This window comes from Sapajus apella, unplaced genomic scaffold (assembly GCF_009761245.1).
Source record: "Sapajus apella isolate SASKATOON/1434 unplaced genomic scaffold, GSC_monkey_1.0 scaffold44, whole genome shotgun sequence".
Classification (NCBI taxonomy): Eukaryota; Metazoa; Chordata; class Mammalia; order Primates; family Cebidae; genus Sapajus; species Sapajus apella.
Window position 1 is genome coordinate 5,216,729 of NW_022436984.1, and position 22,955 is coordinate 5,239,683.

At 41.2% G+C, this 22,955-nt stretch overlaps 1 protein-coding gene across 1 annotated transcript in view; it reads right to left on the bottom strand.

Annotated features, from left to right (window-relative positions):
• SRD5A2 (steroid 5 alpha-reductase 2) overlaps window positions 1-8,167 on the bottom strand; it is a 62,079-nt gene extending 53,912 nt beyond the window's left edge. The window contains exon 1 of the mRNA XM_032239227.1: window positions 7,722-8,167. Coding sequence (XP_032095118.1) covers window positions 7,722-8,092 — 371 coding nt within the window. The 5' untranslated portion in view covers window positions 8,093-8,167. The remainder of the gene's footprint in view (window positions 1-7,721) is intronic.
• Window positions 8,168-22,955: the final 14,788 nt, after the last annotated feature.

The following is a 22,955-nucleotide window of genomic DNA, read 5'->3' on the forward strand; positions in this document are numbered from 1 at the left end:
TATTGTTCTACCATAAAGAGACTTGCATATGTATGCTCATTGCAGCAGTATTCACAACAGCAAAGACATGAAACCAACCTAAATATCCATCAATGGTGGACTGGAGAAAGAAAATGTGGTACATATACACCATGGAATATTATGCACCCATAAAAATGAGATCATGTCCTTTGCAGGCCATTATTTTTGGCAAAATAACACAGAAACAGAAAACCGACTGCATATCCTCACTTATAAATGGGAGCTAAACACCAAGTACATATGGATATGAGAAGAACAACAGAATTGGGATCTACTTGAGGGTAGAGAATGGAAGGAGGGTGAGGATCAAAAAAAATACCTATTAGGTACTATGCTTATTACTGGGGTGATGAAATAATCTGTACACCAAACCCCTGAGACATGTAGTTTACCTGTATAACAAAACTGCATATGTAACCTTGAACCTAAAATAAATTATTTTAAAAAACAAAAGACAGTTAAGAGAATAAAAAAGAAAAGCCACAAATGGAGAGAAAATATTTGCTAAGTTTATACCTGGCAAAATATCTCTATCCAGAATATATTAAAAACTTTTAAACCTCAATAACATGAAAACAAACAACCCAATACACTGGAACTTAGACTTGTTTATCACAAATTTGTTGGCAAGTAAAGAACATTGACTAAGAGCATGAGACACAGAGTTAAATTTTGAAAGATAACTCTGTAAGATTGTATACTGCTGATATAACAGGACAGGCAGAGAGGCAAGAGAGAACCAGAGTCTGTACATGAAAAAAAGATCTTGAGATGTTTCATGGTCAGAGAGAAAAAATATCAAAAGCAAATTAACCTGTTTTCTTCATAGTAACTTCTAGGATTATCCTAGAAGTTATAGCTCCAAAAATATGGAGCAAATATAAGAAAAAAAAACTTGAAAATGGCCCTGACTCTAATTTAAGACTTGGGTAGTAGGACTAGATAATACAGCATAGTTACAGAAGATGTTTGGAATCGAAAAGTGGAGAGAAATTCAAGACTGAGTATACAGAGTATAAGACAAATTTAAGTCACAGATTACCAAATGGGCCCCTTTTCCCAACAGATGTCTCGTCCCCACCCAGAAATCTGGGAATAGGCCATTCTTCAAGGACCACGTCAAGTCTTCCATCCTCACTGCCACTCACCCCACCAATGTTCTGCACTGCAATCACTTGTAAAATAGCACTAATAACAGGGATTGTCTCAAGGACAAAATGAGATAACCAATGTAAAGCACGTAATATAATGCCTGGAACACCCAGAGCTCAATAAATATTGGTTTCCCTTCTCTCCCTTCTTTAACCAAATGGAAGACAAATTGCACTGTTGGCCCTAGTTCAGAGGTTTTTAAAATTTAGAGCTCCTATGTTGAGCTGAGTCTCGTTAAAGGCTTCTGGGTTGAGCACAGAAACTTTTTAAACAACTTGAATCCAGACTTTAATGTCCTTATTGCCATACATGGCAGGGAGTCAACAGCAGAACGGGAAGTACCCCAAGTTCCAGAAATAAGTTGCCAGGCTGTGGCAAATTCAGTAAGCAGACAACTTTTGCATTCTATCTAGTAACAAAAAATATTTATGCTCCCCCTCCAACTGGCTGAGGGCCCTTCATTAGAGCATCACTGCAAGTCTTTCCACTGTCTCTCACTCATTCCTTCTCAGGCAAGGAAACATGAATTACCTGATGGGTCAATCTGACAGCAGGACCTGCCAAAGGATGCGTACAGCTCAGTCCTTCTGCTCTCCTTTCAGAACAGGCACCACCGTGAGAGGCCTGTGGTTGCCCAGCCATGATTGTAGCTAAGTATTTCTGAGGTACAGTGTTAGGAGGCCCACATGATCTAAAATCTAAGCCACATTCCCACAAACCAGCTTTACCAGTAATGAAAGGTGGTAATATGCCTCTAGTTGCCTAAGTCCTGGATCTCTCAGGGGACCCCTGGCAGTGGCCCATACGAACCAGGGCTCTTTCCCTCTCAGTTTACATTTTCCCACCTGCCTGATACTCTCAGACTGACGTTGCTGCCACCCAAGTTTCACACCAGAAAGAGTGAGAAGCACACGATGAAAGTTCTTTCCTGCCTTCTTTTTAGAGGGCAAGCACTAGGCATTGTACTCCTATGATTCCCATAAGATCTATCATAATTCTGAGCATGCAGAACTCTGATAAAGATCAGAGTTGGCTTCAAGCTCCACTCTGCCCTTCAAGCTCCACTCTGCCCTTTCTTGCCATGTAATTTGGTACATGTCACTTTGCCAGTCTGAATCCTTGAATTCTAATTGCAATGAATTCCAATTGTAATTCTTTATTTTGTTTGTTCTTTTTAAGTGATGCTGAATTGGATTTTAAATGAACAAGAAGTTGGTTATTTCTTCAATATGGTTAAAGTGAAATGGTCACGATCTCTAAAGCTGGTTTATATTTTTGGCAAACATAGCTATATATTTTTCAGATGTGCTTATGATGTCATTCCATTTAAAATGAAAACTCCAAGAGTCCTACTATTTTCCCATAAGGGTTCAAACAAAAAACTTGAAACCCAAGAATTCTCAGAAAACAATGTTTACTATCAAGTCCCCACTTACATGTAGCAGAAATTTTCTAAAATACGCCCACTGCTTTGCTATAGAATTTAACCAAATTTTATTATAGGATTACCAGGGCACTGAATGTAAAGCTATGCCATTCATAGTTTTCTTAAAAAGGGATTGGTAAACTATGGTCTACAGGCCAAATACGGCCCACTGTGTGATTTTGTAAATAAAGCTTTATTGGAATACAACCACATTCATCTGTTTATATAATGTCTGTAGCTGCTTTCCTGCTATAACAGTAGAGGTGAGTTGCTGCAATACAGTTCATGACCTGGCTTTTTACAGAAAATGTTTGCTGACTCTCATTCTAAAAAATCCTTCAATTAATCTTAATTGATCCAAATTATGCCTCAGGAACATCCTTAACACATGATCAAGTGACCACAGAAATATTTCTTATCTTGTTTGGGCTTTTTTTTTATCTTAATCTGTAAGAGGAGAGATTTGTCTATTGTTTCCAATCTAGGTATTAATTCTGATTCTGATTCTAAGCAAATGAGTAGTTTCCTTAGTGAGGTTTGATTACTTCTGAATGGTTGCGACACCTGCACCTCTCATGAAATAAGAGAAACATTGGCAGGGGCCCATGAGGAGACTCAATTTCCAACTCCTGCTTTGCCCCTAACTGACCCAACCTTTTGTGCTTTGCTTCTGTAAAATGACAAGGCGGGACAGATGAGAACTACATTTCCTTAGAACAGATAATTATGATCCAGTATGTGAAATGCCTCAAGGAAAGCCACACTGGCTACTATGAAAGCCCAAGGAACAGCATCAAACTGGATTTAGGAACAAGAAAAGACTCAGACAAGGCTTCTTGGAGGAAATGATGCCTGACCTGAATCTTGAAGGATGAGAAGTTCTGCTGGAGAATGAACTCACCAACAAAGCAAAAAGGCATTTTATTGAGGCCATGATTTTATTTGGCTAATTAAGAAAATGTTTCAGCATCTAAACCTTAGGGAATATCTCTCTGAATTAAAGCAGACTGTAATGTGTGCATGATGCTCTGCTTCTAGATGTAATCACGAAAGTTACACTGCCCAAAACCTTTCCACAATGTAGTCACTTTTTTCTGGAAAAAAAAAAAATGTTTCTTTGTGTCTTGTTTATTCAGTTATCAAAGTCCCATCAAAGTCTTGAAAAATACATCAGCTACCACATCCATAAGTGGTATGACTGACCACTGTATGGGACACCAAGACTTCTTGTGAAAGCGAAGATCAATCAGAGAGTTTGGACAAAGGGTCATTCCACAGCTGTAATCACAGCCAACAAGAGGTGAGATAACTCTTGACTTCAAATAACTTTGGCAGTGGGATTAGGCAATATGCTTAGGCAGCAGTCATTTTCATGTGGCTAAACAACCCAGCAGCCACAACAATAGATTCTGAAGGGAGGAAAGTTATCTGAATTGACCTAACTATGCAATCTCAGCAATGATGATTCCCAAGTAATTGCTGCTAGCTCTCCTACAATTGTCTGTACTGTTGTTGTAAGTAGAGTTCATTCATGCATTCAACAAATGTTAGTGAGTACCAACTATGTCCCAGCTCTTTGTATACACTGGGGATACAGCCATTAAGATGTGAGACGAAAACCCTTTGTCCCTGTGGAATCTACAGTCTTGTGTGTCATCTTTGTATTGAGAAAAATGTAACAAGTTTTAACTTCCATACAATAGGACATATTGCTGCTCTGAACAGTCCCCAATAGACATTTTTCAAAAAAGTCTGAGGCAAACCTGAGCCACCCTTCCTCCTTGTCTCTCCATCTTATTCTCTGTCATAGCAACACATAGGACAAGATAAAGCCAAGAGAGCCTGATGCTTGTTCCTTAATGCATCCTTATTATCAAGTCAAATGACTTTTTAAGCCTCAAAACAGATATGTGTGAATATTAAGACCCTAAAGAATGCTCATAACTTTTGAGCCACTTCTGGGAATCTTGACTAAGAAAACAGACCTAGCTTTTGAAAAGAATTTAGATGCAATAAATGCACCTCACAGCTTCAATGTACCTAGCCCCACCCCAAGACAAATTAAATGCCCAACTATAAATGAATGTATAGGTAAATTATTGTTTTTATATTAGATGAAATCAGCAGATATTAAGAAATCTATGATAATGTGGGAAAGTACTCACTATAAAATGTTAGGTAATTAAATGGAACAAAAAACCATACGTTCAACATAACAAGCATGTGTGAAAATCTACTAAGATAAAAGATTTGATAGATAGGGACATGGATGAACCTGGAAACCATCATTCTCAACAAACTGACACAAGAACAGAAAATCAAACACCCCATGTTTGCACTCATAGGCGGTTGTTGAACAATGAGAACACATGGACACAGGGAGGGGAGCATCACACACCAGGGTCTGTGGGAGGGAACTAGGGGAGGGACAGCAGGGGGTGGGAAGTTGGGGAGGGATAACATGGGGAGAAATGCCAGATAGAGGTGATGGGGAGGAAGGTAGCAAACCACATTGCCATGTATGTAACTATGCAACAATCTTGCATGTTCTTCACATGTACCCCAAAATCTAAAAAGCAAAAAAAATATATATTTTTAAAAAAGAATAATAAAGTGAAAAAAAATAAATTTTCTAAAACATTAACATTTAATATACTTAGATGCTGTAATTATAAGTATTTTCTGCTTTTTGGATTTTCCATTTTTCATTAGGAAAAATGATTTTTATAATAAAAAATTAAATAATTTTAAGCATACAGTTTTTAAAAGCAAGAATGAGGTCTCATTTACTCAACAAGTATAAAAGAGTTTATTATCATACCTGAAGAGCCTGAGATCTGGATTCATACTGCCTGGGTTTGAACTCTGATTCCTCCTTACTGCGTGACCTTGGGCAAGTAAGTTATTTAATCTTTTCTTGCTCCAGTTTCCCACCTGCACCTCCAGTGCCTACCTAAATGGCTTGGTAGGAGGATGAGTGAACAATTTACTTGAAGTGTTTGGCACAGAGTGTAACACCCAGTAAGCACTCAGAATAACAACAGATCAAATGCCTCAGTGGCCTCAAAGAAAGAATTCAAACAACAGGAAAGACAAACATCATATCCTGATACCTCAGGGACAAGTAATTCAGAGTTGTACTTCTAGTGGGCAATTTCCCTCAGGCAGAATCAATCTCCAAGACCTTTACTAATATTTCTAAGTTTCCTCCAAAGAAGGACAGTATGTAGATATTTCTTTTATGTGTAATTACTCCTTTGGTTTTTTTTTAAAAAATGTACTGGTCATAATTTATTGTGCAAAGTGCCTTTTGATTTGAAAAACAAGCCTAAACATTATGTTAATAGGATTGTCATAAAACACTAATCATTACTCTAAGATTAAATTACCTCATAAAAATATTGTTTATGTTGCCAACATACAGTAGTTAATTTAAAGATAAAAATAATTGTTGATAAAAATCACATTTCTCTGTCAAGTGTCTATTCAAAAATCAGTGAAATAAAAAACTAATCTCTTATCTCCTGTATCCAACATTCTTCTTTCTGTGCAAATTAAACCATCTAAATCTGAGTAAAATAAAATCTGTGTAAAATAATCTTGTTCACAATAGACTTTTAGTAAATATTTGTTGGAAAGATCAATTTAGTTCTTATTGCTTGACAATAGACAATATTTGCCTTTTTAAAAGAGTGAGAATTCAGTTAAGGTTGCATAAATATTAAATCTTGACCAATAAAGAAGATTCAGAGGATAAGAGTGAATTAAGAAAGATTGAAATTTGTCTCTGACACCTTCTCTCGAAATGAGGCATCACTTTTTCTTTATGAGAGAGATTATGCCAGAGGCATTCTTTATCCTAATTTCTAATCCAAACTTTTTGATCTTTTGACCCTAGGAATCTTCTGCTCAAAATAAGGCAGTGCTTCTTCAAGGTTTTGATTTTGTTTGATAACCTTTCTCTGTTTATGGGATCTGTTTTTTTCTTGCATGGAGTATCTGCCTACTTAAAATGGCTAAAAGGTCTTAAACCTCGGAGATTCACAGGCTCAGATTTGAATCTTAGTGGGCACCAGCTGTATTGTCTTCTTTCAGTCCCATAACCTTACCCAGCCTCAGTTCCTTTGTAAAGTGGACATAATAAATAATCTCTCAAAAGGTTACAATAGAGTTAAGTGAAATCATAGCTACTAAACGATTGGGCATGGAAGGCAATTCAACAACGTGTTCATTCTTCCCTTTCCCTATGACACTTTACTGAGGCTGGACAATTTTTCTTTGAACCTGACATTCCTCCGTCTCTTTCCTGTCTTTCCTTCCCAGAGCAGAAGGTAAAGTTCTCCTGAACTCGGATTTTTTTTTTTTTTTTAAATCTAGAAGAACACTTGAGCTCTAAGTTAACTTTCACCCACTCACAATTCAGGTCCCAGGTAAACTGGAAAGATAGATGAATTGGTGGTGTGCTTGGTCCCTTTTGGGAGGGGCCTAAGAAGCAGGGACCCTTGATTAAGTCAGTGGGATCTCAATATATTCTCTTTACCATCTTTGAAATCTGGATTTGGGCTCTGCCCACCTTCCTTCATAGACCCGAAAAAACTAAATCTGTGAGCACTTCTGAGCTGTATTTTCCGCGGGAGATGCCAAACGCGTAAGACTCTCCCAAGATCCCAGAACCAACCTGTCCCCACCCGGCAACGAAAAGGTGAAGGAAGAAAGAGAAGCGGGGCGGGGCGCGAGATGCCACAGGTAACCGCGGATTAAGTAACAGTCCTAGCCAATAGCTCTGCCCAGTCTGAGCTTTCCAGATCGCCTCTCGCCTCTCGCCTCTCGCCCGCAGGGCCGCCTCTGTTTCTGGAGCAGCTAGAGGATTTGGAGCGGCTGAGAGGGGATGAGGTCCCAGGGGAGTGAAGGCGGTGTCTGTCCCGCCGCCGCTTCTCAAATCTCTAGAGTCCAGTCCCGGCCCCGGCCCCCGCCAGGTGCGCCCCGCAAGGTACCCTCCGCGTTCCTCGCAGCGCTCGGCGCTGCCTCCTTGGCGTTCCTAGGTGCGCGCTTCGCGCTGCGCTCCTGGACGCCGGGAGCCCGCAGTGCGCTGCACTTGGCGACCCCAGGGGAAAAACGCTACCTGTAGAAGTAGTGTAAGCAGAAGAAGCCCAGAAGCACCGGCCCAGGTGGCCCGAAGAGGGAAAGCGGCTGACGGGCGAGGATCCCCGCGGGCACCACGAAGGAGGGCAGCTCCTGCAGGAACCAGGCGGCTCGGGCGGACAGGCTGGTAGCCGCGGGCGTCAGGATCTCCGTGTGCTTCCCGTAGCTGGCGGGCTTCGCGAAGTACAAGGTCAGTGCCCCGAAGGCGGCCAAAGTGGCGCTGCCTACAAGCACTGGGCTCTGTTGGCACTGAACCCCCATCGCGCCGCTTTCCCCGCCGGTGGCTGCTGCCCTAGCACAAGAGAGCGCGGTCCCCGCAACCCCTTTATGGAGCGCGAGACACCACCCCATGTCCGCCCCCCCTCGGCCTTGGCTCCCGCCCCTCCATCCTGCCTCCCACCTCGGCGCGGCCAGCCCTGGCTTGGCTTCGCAGCAATACCCCTTTCTCAGGGATTCAGCCAGCGGAGACAGGGAGGACGAAGGCCTCCTTAGTTTCTCAAGGTGTCTGTGCCGGCGCGCCCGCCCTCTCCAGCGCTTTACATTCACCTCCGCCTTAGGCTGCCCTTCGATGTCTTGTTCCTCAGCTATTAACTTCTGATGCTGCAACGTGTGGCACTAAGACACTGGAAGAAAAACCCACGGGGACAATTCAGCTGGGGTGGTTCTCCCGCCCCAACACACACCCTCTGGGCAGTCCGTAGCCACTCAGCCCCACCCTCGAACACCACAGCCAGGGTCTTTCCAGCTCCTCCGGTTCATTATGCACCTTCACTCCCCCACAGCTCCTACCCAACCTTGTGACCTTCCTTGGACCCTGAACCATCCCGGCTCTTTGAGCGTCTGCCAGCCCCTCTGCTCTGGGGCGCCGCGCTCCTTAGCCACTCTTAGCATCAGTGCCAGCTCTGCCCCACCACGCGCGCCAGGCAGGTACCAGTCTCTCCCAGCCCTAATTCCTCAGCGGTTTCTCTCTGCGTCCCCGCACGCGTCCCTGAGCCGCCCGCCTGGGTCAAAGAGGAGCATCCGCTGAGCTCAGGCAATCAGGCACAGATTGGGGCCAGAAGTCGAGGTTCTGTCTGACGGTCCTCCCCTGCCATCCAGTCTCGGTCCCCCAGAGTGGCGCAGACTCAGGCTAAAGTCTAGGGCTTCTTTCCTGGGACGCCCTTTCCCAGCTCCTACAGCCAATGGGCCGTGGCCCATAAGGTGGTGGCCTGGCGACCCCGCTGCTCTCTGAACTCCTGTCTAGCCATCACACACCCAGATGATTCTTTCACTCTTGCATTTCCCACCTTTATCTTATCCTCCAGCCCCTCCTTCTCCGACCTCTTCCCTTCTATGATTCAGCATCCAGGCCTTCTTGGCTGCCTCCTCCTCTGTTTCCCACCCCTTCTTTTCTTCTCTCCCTTCTTTCTTCGACCTGGTTTCTACTTCCGGGTTGAGCTCCTCTTCCCACCTGCTGTTTACCTCATTCTTCCATCTTCGTGTCCTATCTCCCTTGATTACTTTATTTCTATTTTCTCCTCTGGTCCCTACTTGGGGCTCTATCCCAGTCCTTCCCATTTTTCACTCTTCCCTTACTTTGAAGATCTCTCGTTCCTTCCCCTTCAACTCACACCTCCGAGAAGCCCCATTCAGTACTTCCCCATCGACTTCGGCTGGGTCAGGCCAGCTTGTCCAATGACAGGCACAGTCCCTCATCTGCTCCAGTTTGGATCTCCTGATTCTTGGCACACATGATATACAGTGATGCTTTAGTGCTACAGGACATCCTCTGCTTGCTGACCAAGAGACGTTTATTATATTCCCATTGAGTTATAATTAATATTAATCATGCTTCAGTTTTTAATTGATCACTGCTTCCAAATCACCCATATTGACTGAAGCATTTTTCATGGAATAACCAGGTGTTAGCCATCACAGCTGTTTCAAGCTTTTTTTGCACTGACTTCAAGTCCAGTCCCAGCTTCCTCAGCTACAACCTGCTTGTTGAAGATGCCCAAATCTAGATCTCCAACAAAGACATGAGCTTTAGCTCTGCATTTCCTCCCTGCTGGAAAACTCCACTTGCATGTCCTTCAGAGATCTCAAACCCAACCCTACTCAAAACGAAAGCCAGTTGTCTTTCCCTCCACCCACTTGGACGCAAATCCTTCTATGTTCCTGAGTGTTATCTCTTCCCTGTCCTCAGTCCCCTTAGCCTCCCTAGGAAGCTGGCTGATAGACTCAGGAAACTATAGATTTCATGATGCCATACAGCATTAGTAAAACAAGCAGTGCAATATTTCAAACCCAGCTCAATGGAATTTTTTTTTAAATGAAATGTCTTCTGTCTCAATTTCGTTCTCTCTTTTCTTCTAACTCTGCCCAATTTTTGTCCTCATGAACTTTTCTCCACTATTATAACAGTCAGCTTGATAAAACCAGTGATCTTCAGTTTACACATCTGTGGATTCACTGTGGGTCAGAAATCTGGGCTGAGCTTGACTTATCTTGACAGTGTTCACTTATTCATCTATCTAACAACTTAGAGCCCAGCTCCAGGCTGTGTTTGGATGGAGAGACTTAGCTGAGGCTGTCATCCTGGGATGAGTGAGCTAGTTCCACCATGTCTATATAATGTTAATAACAAAAGCACAAGAGTAGAAGAAACACACAAGGCCTCTTGAGGCTCAGGCCAAGCGCAATCACACCTTTACTTCTTACACATTTTATTGACTAAATCAAGTCATATGGTGGATTCTAGAGACCGAGTGAGAGAACATTTGTGAATTTACATGGTAAGGGGCATGGATATAGGGGGAGGTAGAAAATTAGAACCAATAATGCAACTTGTCTGCATTACACACATGAAGGAACTGCCCAAATTATAAATATACAGCTTGATTGATTTGCAAAAATTGAACATATTCTTGCAAGCTGCACCTAGGTCAATAAACAGATTATCAGCATACCAGGAACTGTGCTCCTGCCTCCTTATATCCTCCTTCCAGGAAAAATAAAATAAAATAAACTACCCTGACTTCTAATACCAAAAATTAGTTTTGTCTGCTTTTGAATTTTTTGTAAGTGGAGTCATACAGTACTTATTCTTTGTATGTGTTTTAATGATATCTGGGATTTATTTTAATCAGGTGTGGTAATGTACACAGACACATAAATGACTATCATGAAGAAAAAGGTTTATATCAACAGATCCCTACAAATAGGAGACACAGCACACCACCCAAGACCACATAGGGAAGCACCAGTGTTAGGAGGCAGGCAGAGAGAGGGAACAAGGTGGGCAAGAGCCTTTACTGTGGTTTATGCAGGAAGGAATGGGCATGACAAGGTAATCAGGCTTAGGATTAGCTAGTTTGAATACTTTTAGCAGGCTCCCGGGCAGAGGGGCTGTCTTTAGTTTTCTGTTACCTGGACCTGGCTGATTAGGACAGGATAATGGTGGCCCAGGGTGTAAAGCCCTGATAAAGGAAGTGGTTGTGCAATGTATGAGCTCTGAATTAATTGGTTTGCATATGAAAGCTGTGTTAGAGTCATTTACAATTTCTAGGAAACAGCTAGCTGGGAGATCCCAGATGGTCATGGTTTAGTGGTAGAAATAATCTATAGAATATTAGAATTAGGTAGAATAAAAGCTATCTCCTTAACAAAACATAAAATCAATCCCCAAAAGGATCAAGTTGACTCATAAGTAACCTAACACAGTCCAACACTGTTTAAAGGAAGTCAACTAAATCTAGACAAGTAAGAATATAGCATTTACAACATCCAGCATTCCTAAAATTAGTAGACATGTTACATTAAATTTTGACAACAACTACTAGAGTCAAGCCAGACTTCAAAGGTTAAGGACATGGTCCTCCATGAGACTGCTTTTACTTCAGACATCAGCTGCAAGTTCAAGGTTATGTAAGCTACCTATACTCTGAACAGCTGGCTACATACTTAGGAATCCCCACTAACCCTTCAAGTTTGATAATTCACTAAAAAAAAAAAAAAAAAAAAAAAAATTAAAGAACTCTGGAAAGCACTATACTTATGACTACAGTTTTATTATAGCAAAAAGATACAAATCAGAAGTAGCCAAAAGAAGTGATGTATAGTACTATGGGAGGTGGAGCAAGATGGTGGAATAGAAAGCTCCACTGATTGTCCCCCTAACAAGGATACCAGTTTAACATCTATGCAAGCAAAGCTCCTTCACAAGAACCAAAACTCAGGTGAGCAGTTGCAATACCTGCTTTTAACTTTGTGTCACTGAAAGAGGCACTAAAGAGGTCCAAAAGCAGTCTTGAATCGCTGAAACCACCCCTTCATCACACCCTGGCAGCTGTGGTGTGGTGCAAAGAACATTTGTGCACACTGGGTGAGGGAGAACACATCAATTGTGAGACATTAAACTCAGTGCTATCGTGTTATAGCAAAAAGGAAAGCCAGACCAAGTTCAGCTGATGCCCACCCATAAAGGGAGCATTCAAACCAGTCCTAGTCAAAGGGGAATCACTAATCCCAGTGGTCAGAATTTCATTTCCCATGAACTTTACCACTGAGGGCTGAAGTGCTCTGGGTTTCTAACTAAACTTGAAAGGCAGTTTGGGCTAAATGGACTGCAACTCTTGAACAAGTCCTAGTATTGAACTAGAGCCAGAGACAGTGGACTGGGGGACACAAAATATACTGAGACACCAGCTTGGGCAGCCAAGGGAGTATTGGCATCACCCCTCCCCAACTCCTGGCTGCACAACTCACAGCTCTAAAAGAGACTCCTTCCTGCTGCTTGAGGAGAGAAGAGGAAAGAGTTGGGGAGGACTTTGTCTTGCATCTTGGATACCAACTTAGCCACAACAGATATGGTACCAGTCAGAATCATGAGGTCCCCGTTCCAGGCCCTAACTTCCAGATGACATTCCTAGAAACACCCTGGGCCAGAAGGGAACCCGCTGCTTTGAAGGGAAACACCCAGTCCTGGCAGCATTCATCACCTGCTAGCTGAAAAGCCCTTTGGCCCTGAATAACCAGCACTGATACCCAGAAACTACATCAAGGGCCTCAGGTGAGTCTCTGAGACTTGCTGGATTCAGATACTGGCTCAGCCACAGACAGGTAAAGCACCAAGCAAGCTCTTAGGGTCCTTGATTCCAAGAGTTGACTCTTCAACAGCATTTACAGATCTTTCCTGAGCCACAGGGTAGCCCACTGCCTCAAAGAGTGAGTACCAGGCCAGGCAGCATTCACCACAATAGCCTCTCTGCCTTAAAGGAGTATCAGTGGTGATGTGGCAGTACTCTTTGTGAGCTTCTCTGCCATAGGAAAAGGGTGGAAAGAGTGGGAAAGACTGTATTTTGTGGTTTGAGTGCCAGCTCAGTATTTTTATTTATTTATTTTATTATTATTTCAATAGGTTTGGGGGAACATGTGCTGTTTGATTACATGCATAAGTTCTTTAGTGGTGATTTCTGAGATTTTGGTGCACGCATCACCCAAGCAGTGTACACTGCACCTAATGTGTAGCTTTTCAGCTAGCAGGTGATGAATGCTGCCAGGACTGGGTGTGATCTTTTGGTAGTGTTATGGAATCTTGTTTTGTCATATTACTAGAATTACTTTTCTGGTTCCTTCTCATTTGGGTAGACTATGTCAGTGGAAAGATCTGGAAGTCAAGGGCTGCTGTTCAAATTCTTTTTTCCCACAGGTAATCCCTTGATGCAATAGCAATCACTCCGGTTAAACTCTAAAAAGGCCCCATCCCTGGGGAATAGTGTAGAGCACCACATCAAGGGATTACCTGTGGGAAAAAAGAATCTGAACAGCAGCCCTTGACTTCCAGATCTTTCCACTGACATAGTCTACCCAAATGGGAAGGAACCAGAAAAGTAATTATAGTAATATGACAAAACAAGATTCCATAACACTACCAAAAGATCACACTAGCTCTCCAGCAATAAATCCAAACCAAGAAGAAATCTTTGAATTACGAGGTAAAGAATTTAAAATTTTAATTATCAAGCTACTCAAGGAGGCATCAAAGAAAAGCAAAAACCAACTTAAGAAAAAAAATTTTTTATGGCCGGGCACGGTGGCTCAAGCCTGTAATCCCAGCTCTTTGGGAGGCCGAGGCGGGTGGATCACGAGGTCAAGAGATCGAGACCATCCTGGTCAACATGGTGAAACCCTGTCTCTACTAAAACTACAAAAAATTAGCTGGGCATGGTGGTGCGTGCCTGTAGTCCCAGCTACTCAGGAGGCTGAGGCAGGAGAATTGCTTGAACCCGGGAGGCGGAGGTTGCGGTGAGCCGAGATCGCGCCATTGCACTCCAGCCTGGGTAACAAGAGCAAAACTCCGTCTCCAAAAGAAAAAAAAAAAAATTTTTAATACAAAATATGGATGAAAAAGTCTTCAGAGACATACATATTATAAAGAAAAGACAATCACAACTTATTGAAATAAAAGTCACACTTGAAATGCAAAACACATTGGAAGGGTTCAACAATAGACTCAAACATGTAGAAAAAAGAACTTCAGAGCTCAAAGACAAGGCTTTTGAATTAACCCTATTTGACAAAGACAAAGAAAAAAATAATTTAAACAATGAACAAACCCTCCAAGAAATTTTAGATTTGTTAAACAACCAAACATAAGAATGATCGGTGTTCCAGATGAAGAAGAGAAATCTAAAAGTTTGGAAAATTTATTTGAGCAAGTAATTGAGTAAAACTTCCCTAGTCTTGCTAGCTATCTAGACATCCAAATACAAGAAGCTCAAAGAACACCCAGGAAATTAATTGCAAAAAGGTCATCCCCAAGGAATATAGCTACCAGATTATCTGAGACAAAAAAATTCTACAAGATATCATCAAAAAACATTTTTCTAGACACTGCCTTAGTCAAAGAGTTCATGAGTAACATCCCAAAAACATATACAACAAAAATGAAGATAAATAGATGAGACTTAAACTAAAATGCTTCTGCATAGCAAAAGAAACAATCAGCAGAGTAAACAGACAACCCAAAGAGTGGGAGAAAATCTTCACAATCTATACATTCAACAAAGGACTAATATCCAGAATCTACAAGGAACTCAAACAAATCAGCAAGAAAAAACAAATAATCTCATCAAAAAGTGGGCTAAGGACATGATTAGACAATTTTCAAAAAATATATGCAAATGGCCAACAAACATATGAAAAAATGCTCAACATCACTAATAATCAGGAAAATGAAAATCAAAACCACAATGCAATACCACCTTACTCCAGCAAGGTTAGCCATTATTTTAAAATAAAAAAATAATAGATGTTGTTTGCATGTGGTGAAAAGGGAACACTTCTACACTGCTGGTGGGAATGTAAACTAGTACAACCACTATGGAAACCAGCATGGAGATTCCTTAAAGAACTAAAAGTAGAACTATAGTTTGATCCAGCAGTCTCATGTCTGAATGTCTACGCAGAGGAAAAGCAATTATTATAGCAAAAAGACACTTGCACACACATGTTTATAGCAGCACAATTCATAATTGCAAAAATATGAAACCAGCCCAAACGCCCATCAACCAATGAATGGATAAAGAAAATGTGGTATATATGCCATGGAATACTACTTCTCAATAAAAAGGAATAAAATAATGACATTCACAGCAACTTGGATGTAGTTGGAGACCATTATTTAAGTGACATAACTCAGGAATGAAAAATGAAACATTGTATATTCTCACTTGTAAGTAGGAGCTAAGTTAGAAGGATGCAAAGGCATAAGAATGATATAATGGACTCTGGGGACTCAGTGGGAAGACTGAAAGGGCAGTGAGGAATAAAAGACTACACGATAGGTTTAGTGTACCTGCTTAGATGATGAGTACATCAAAATCTCAGAAATCACCACTTCAGAACTTATCCATGTAATGAAACACCACCTATTCCCCAAAAAACTATGGAAATAATAATAACAACTATAACTTTTCAAGTTATAGACATTACAATAAGAAAAAACAAAAAAAAAGTTTAAAAGAAGGGGATAAAATAAGACATGGAGTTTTTATTAGTTTTTTTTTTTTTTTTTTTTTTTTGCTTTCAACATTATATAAATAATGTTGTTATCAGCTCAAGACAATGAGTTATCAGGTAGTATTTGCAAGCCTCATGGTAACCTCAAACCAAAAAACTTGCAATAGATAAAAAATAAACAAAAAACTAAATTATATCACCAGAGAAAATGATCTTTACTAAAGGTAGACAGAAAGGAAAGAAAGAAGAGAAGAACAGAAAACAAATGACAATATGGGAGGTATAAGTCCTTACTTACCAATAATAACATTGACTATAAATTAAGTAAACTCGGCAATCAAAAGACATAAAGTGGCTGAATGGATGAAAAAACCGGATCCACTGATGTGTTGAGTACAAGAAACACACTTCACCTATACAGATGCAGATATATTGAAAATGAATGAAAAAAGATATTCCATGCCAACAGAAACCAAAAAAGAGCAGAAGTAGCTATACTTATATCAGACAAAGATTTCAAGACAATTATAAGAGACAAAGAGGTCAATTCAACAAGAGGATATAGCAACTGTAAATATATATGCACCCAACACTGGAACATCGAGATATATAAAGAAAATATTAGAGTAAAAGTAAGAGAGGCCCCAGGACAATAATAGCTGGAGACTTCAGCACCCCACTTTCAGCACTAAACATATCTTCCAGACAAAAAATCAGCCAAGAAATGTCAGACTTAATCTACACTATAGACAAATGGGTCTAATACATGTTTATGCAACATATTATCCAATGGCTAGAGAATATACATTATTTTCCTCAGCTCATGGATTATTCTCAAAATGGACCATATGTCGGGTCACAAAACAAGTTTAAAACATTTTTAAAAATGAAATAGTATCAAGTATGTTCTCTGACCACAATGGAATAAAACTAGTAATCAGTGACAAGATGAATTTTGTAAACTATGCAAATACATGGAAATTAAACCACATGCTTCTGAATGAACAGTGGGCCAATGATAAAATGAAGTTGAAATATTTGCATTTCTCTGATGACCAATGATGATGAGCATTTTTTCATATGTTTGTTGGCCTCATGTATATCTTCTTTTGTAAAGTGTCTGTTCATATCCTTTGCCCACTTTTGAATGGGCTTGTTAGCTTTTTTTCTTGTAAATCTGTTTTAGTTCTTTGTAAATTCTGGATATCAGCCCTTTGTCAGATGGGTAAAGTGCAAAAATTTTTTCCCATTCTGTTGGTTGCCGATTCATTCTAATGATTGTTTCTTTTGCTGTGCAGAAGCTGTGGAGTTTGATTAGGTCCCATTTGTCTATTTTGGCTTTTGTTGTCAATGCTTTTGGTGGTTTGGTCATGAAGTCCTTGCCTACACCTATGTCCTGAATGGTTTTGCCTAGATTTTCTTCTAGGGTTTTTATGGTGTTAGGTCTTATGTTTAAGTCTTTAATCCATCTGGAGTTAATTTTAGTGTAAGGTGTCAGGAAGGGGTCCAGTTTCTGCTTTCTGCACATGGCTTGCCAGCTTTCCCAACACCATTTATTGAACAGGGAATCCTTTCCCCATTGCTTGTTTTTGTGAGGTTTGTCAAAGATCAGATGGTTGTAGATATGTTGTGTTGCCTCCGAGACCTCTGTTCTGTTCCATTGGTCTATATCTCTGTTTTGGTACCAGTACCATGCTGTTTTGATTACTGTAGCCTTGTAGTATAGTCTGAAGTCCGGTAGTGTGATGCCCCCCACTTTGTTCTTTTTGCCTAGAATTTACTTGGCTATGCGGGCTCTCTTTTGGTTCCATATGAAGTTTAAGGTGTTTTTTTCCAGTTCTGTGAAGAAGGTTATTGGTAGCTTGATGGGGATAGCATTGAATCTGTAAATTACTTTGGGCAGTATGGCCATTTTCACAATATTGATTCTTCCTAACCATGAACATGGAATGTTTCTCCATCTGTTTGTGTCCTCTCTTATTTCATTGAGCAGTGGCTTGTAGTTCTCCTTGAAGAGGTCCTTTATGTGCCTTGTTAGTTGTATTCCCAGGCATTTTATTCTCTTTGTGGCAATTGTGAATGGAAGTTTGTTCTTGATTTGGCTCTCTTTAAGTCTGTTATTGATGTATAGGAATGCATGTGATTTTTGCACATTGATTTTGTATCCTGAGACTTTGCTGAACTTGCTTATCAGTTTCAGGAGGTTTGGGGCTGAGACGATGGGGTCTTCTAGATATACAATCATGTCGTCTGCAAATAAAGACAATTTGACTTCCTCCTTTCCTATTTGAATGCCCTTTATTTCTTTTTCTTGCCTGATTGCTCTGGCTAGAACTTCTAATACTATATTGAATAGCAGTGGTGAGAGAGGGCATCCTTGTCTGGTGCCACATTTCAAGGGGAATGCTTCCAGTTTTTGCCCATTCAGTATGATATTGGCTGTTGGTTTGTCATAAATAGCTTTTATTATTTTGAGATACGTTCCATCGATACCTAGCTTATTGAGTGTTTTTAGCATAAAGGGCTGTTGAATTTTGTCAAAGGCCTTCTCTGCATCAATTGAGATAATCATGTGGTTTTTGTCTTTGGTTCTGTTTATGTGGTGAATTACGTTTATAGACTTGCATATGTTGAACCAGCCTTGCATCCCCGGAATGAAGCCTACTTGATCATGGTGGATAAGCTTTTTGATGTGCTGTTGCAATCGGCTTGTCAGTATTTTATTGAAGATTTTTGCATCTATGTTCATCATGGATATTGGCCTGAAGTTTTCTTTTCTTGTTGAGTCTCTGCCTGGTTTTGGAATCAGGATGATGGTGGTCTCATAAAATTATTTGGGAAGAATTCCCTCTTTTTGTATTGTTTGGAATAGTTTCAGAAGGAATGGTACCAGCTCCTCTTTGTATGCCTGGTAGAATTCAGCTATGAACCCATCTGGTCCTGGGTTTTTTTTGGGTGGTAAGCTCTTAATTGCTGCCTTAACTTCAGACCTTGTTATGGGTCTGTTCAGGGTTTTGACTTCTTCCTGGTTTAGGCTTGGGAGGAGGCAAGTGTCCAGGAATTTATCCATTTCTTCCAGGTTTATTAGTTTGTGTGCATAGAGTTGTTTGTAATAATCTCTGATGATGGTTTGAATTTCTGTGGAATCTGTGGTGATATCCCCTTTATCATTTTTTATTGCATCAATTTGATTGTTCTCTCTTCTTTTTTATTAATCTGGCTAGTGGTCTATTTTGTTGATCTTTTCAAAAAACCAGCTCCTGGATTTATTGATTTTTTGAAGGGTTTTTTGTGTCTCTATCTCCTTCAGTTCTGCTCTGATCTTAGCTATTTCTTGTCTTCTGCTAGACTTTGAGTTTTTTTGATCTTGCTCCTCTAGCTCTTTCAGTTTTGACAATAGGGTGTCAATTTTAGATCTCTCCTTGCTTCTCATGTGGGCACTTATTGCTATATATTTTCCTCTAGAGACTGCTTTAAATGTGTCCCAGAGATTCTGGTATGTTGTGTCTTCATTCTCGTTGGTTTCGAAGAATATCTTTATTTCTGTCTTCATTTCATTGTTTATCCAGTCAACATTCAAGAGCAAGTTGTTCAGTTTCCATGAAGCTGTGTGGTTCCAGGTTAGTTTTTGAATTCTGAGTTCTAACTTGATTGCACTGTTGTCTGAGAGACTGTTTGTTATGATTTCCATTCTTTTGCATTTGCTGAGGAGTGATTTACTCCCAATTATGTGGTCAATTTTAGAGTAGGTATGATGTGGTGCTGAGAAGAATGTATATTCTGTGGATTTGGGGTGGAGAGTTCTGTAAATGTCTATTAGGTTTGTTTGGTCCAGGTCTGAGTTCAAGTCCTGGATATCCTTGTTAATTTTCTGTCTGGTTAATCTGTCTAATGTTGACAATGGGGTGTTAAAGTCTCCAACTATTATTGTGTGGGAGTCTAAGTCTCTTTGTAAGTCATTAAGAACTTGCCTAATGTATCTGGGTGCTCCTGTATTGGGTGTGTATATATTGAGGATCATTAGCTCTTCTTGTTGCACTGATCCTTTTACCATTACGTAATGTCCTTCTTTGTCTCTTTTGATCTTTGTTGCTTTAAAGTCTAATTTATCAGAGATGAGAATTGCAACTCCTGCTTTTTTTTGCTCTCCATTTGCTTGGTAAATCTTCCTCCATCCCTTTATTTTGAGCCTTTGTGTATCCTTGCATGTGAGATGGGTTTCCTGGATACAGCACACCGATGGGTTTTGTCTTTTTATCCAATTTGCCAGTCTGTGTCTTTTGATTGGGGCATTTAGTCCATTTACATTTAGGGTTAATATTGTTTTGTGTGAATTTGATACTGCCATTTTGGTGCTAGTTGGGTGTTTTGTCCTTTAGTTGAGCTGGTACTTGTTGTTCCTTTATATGTGTAGAGCCTCTTTCAGGAGCTCTTGTAGAGCTGGCCTGGTGGTGATGAAATCTCTGAGTACTTGCATGTTCACAAAGGATTTTATTTTTCCTTCACTTATAAAGCTTAGTTTGGCTGGATAGGAGATTCTGGGTTGAAAGTTCTTTTCTTTAAGGATGTTGAATATTGGCCCCCACTCTCTTCTGGCTTGTAGGGTTTCTGCTGAGAGATCTGCTGTGAGTCTGATGGGCTTCCCTTTGTGGGTAACCCGACCTTTCTCTCTGGCTGCCCTTAGTATTTTCTCCTTCATTTCAACCCTGGTGAATCTGATGATTATGTGCCTTGGGGTTGCTCTTCTTGATGAATATCTTTGTGGTGTTCTCTGTATTTCCTGGACTTGAATATTTGCCTGCCTTGCTAGGTTGGGGAAGTTTTCCTGGATAATATCTTGCAGAGTATTTTCCAGCTTGGATTCATTCTCCTCGTCGCATTCAGGTGCGCCTATCAAACGTAGATTAGGTCTTTTCACATAGTCCCACATTTCTTGGAGACTTTGTTCATTCCTTTTTACCCTTTTTTCTCCAGTCTCGCCTTCCCGTTTTATTTCATTGAGTTGATCTTTGATCTCTGATATCCTTTCTTCTGCTTGGTCCATTCGGCTGTTGATACTTGTGCATGCTTCACGAAGTTCTTTTGTTGCATTTTTCAGCTCCATCAATTCACTTATATTCCTTTCTATTTTGTCCATTCTCGTTAGCATTTCGTCAAATCTTTTTTCAAGGTTCTTAGTTTCTTTGCATTTGGTTAGAACATGTTCTTTAAGTTCACAGAAGTTTCTTACTACCCACCTTCTGAAGTCTGATTCTGTCATTTCATCACACTCGTTCTCCCTCCAACCTTGTTCCCTTGCTGGTGAGGAGTTGTGATCCCTTGTAGGAGGAGAGGTGTTCTGGTTTCGGGTGTTTTCATCCTTTTTGCGCTGGTTTCTTCCCATCTTTAAGGATTTATCCACCTGTCGACTTTGTAGTTGCTGGCTTTCAGATTGGGTCTCAAATCTTTCAGATTGACGTTCTGTTTGTTGATGATGAGGCTATTTCTGTTTCTTGGTTTTCCTTCTGACAGCCTGGCCCCTCTGGTGTAGGTCTGCTGAGGTTCACTCCAGGCTCTGCTTGCCTGGGGTTCACCTGCAGCAGCTGCTGAACAGTAAGGGTTGTTACCAGTTTTCTTCTTCTGCTATCTTTGTCCCAGAAGGATACCTGCCTAGTGTCAATCTGATCTCTCTTTTATGAGGTGTCTCTTTGGATATATAGGGGTCAGGGAGCTGCTTGAGGAGACGGTCTCTTCTTTATAGGAGCTCAAACGGTGAGCTGTGAGCTCTGTTGTTCATTCACAGCTGCTGGGCAGGTACGTTTAGGTCTGCTGCAGCAAAACTCATAAACTGCTTTTTGTTCCCAGGTGCTCTGTCCCAGGGATTTAGGGCTTTATTTATGAGTTTCCGTTATGCTGCTGCCTTCTTTTTTTTTTTTTTTTCCTTCAGACCTGCCCAGCCCAGCAAGGAGGCAGCCTAGTCACTGTCGGCCTATAGCAGCTTTGCTGAGCTGCTGTGGGCTCCGCCCCGCTGCCGAGTGAACTTCCCTGCAGTCCTGTTTATATGGGTGTAGTTAGAACTGCTTTTGCGATGGTGGCCCGCCTCTATTGAGGCGGAGTCTCTCTGCTATGGTGGGTTGCCTTGGCAACGGCGGGCTGCCTCAGCAATGGCGGACGCCCCTCCCCCACAGAACTGGACCGTCCCGGGTTCAGCTGCGCTTGCTGTGAAAGTCTCAATCCAGAGTTTCTTGTTGCTGTTCTTTTGTGGGAGTGGGACCAGCCGAGCCTGATCGCCTGGCTCCCTGCCTCAGAGCCTTTTTTAAGTTGGTGTTCCAGTCGCCTGTTGAAGAGGCGCCGGGGTCTGTTTGTTTTCCCCTGCGGCCACTCACTGCGCTGGCTTAAACAGCGGCACTGAGGTTTGTGGCGCTTTTTTTTGTTTGTTTGTTTGTTTGTTTTTTTGCCCTGGAATCTACTGTCCTGGTTCCCTGCTCAGTCCCCTTTTTAAACAGACGAATGGGCGACTTCCCGTGGCTCCAATCGCCAGCCAAAAGGGCACCCGTATCGGTGTCTTTTCTATGGAGATCTGCTGCTCCGGGGCGCCGACAAAGCAGCCGCGCGGGGCAAAGCAGCGGCTCCGGCCGGCACGGCCGCGCTGGCCGAAACAGCCGCGCTGGCGACATTGGAACTCCTCCGCCTGGGAATTTCCTAGTCTATGGGCAATAAAAATGCGGCGTCCACTCACCCTCTGCACTTTCACTGGGAGCTGCAATCCTGAGCTGTTACTAAACGGCCATCCTGGAAATATCCTCTTTTGCCTATTTTTATAGGGTTGTTGGTTTTAAAATTTTAATTTGTAAGCATTCTTTATATATGATGGATACATATCCTTTGTGAGATATTTGTATTGTGAATATTTGTTTCCAATCTGTTATTGCCAATTCAATTTATTAGTGGTGTCTTGATATACATAATTGTTTTTATTTTGAAAGTGCTACAGTTACTATGGTTGCATAACGATCTCAAATGTTTCGGCTTAAAATAATGACAACATTTATTTTGCTCATGAATCTATAATTTTGGTAGGACTCAGTAGGGATAGCTTGCTTCTTTTCCCTTTGATGTCATCTGGGATGGCTTGAAGGCTGAGGGTTAAAATCATCTGAAGTCATATGTCTGGAATTTGTTTAACTACTGACTTTTTTCTTTTCTTTTTTTCTTTTTTTTTTTTTTTTTTTTT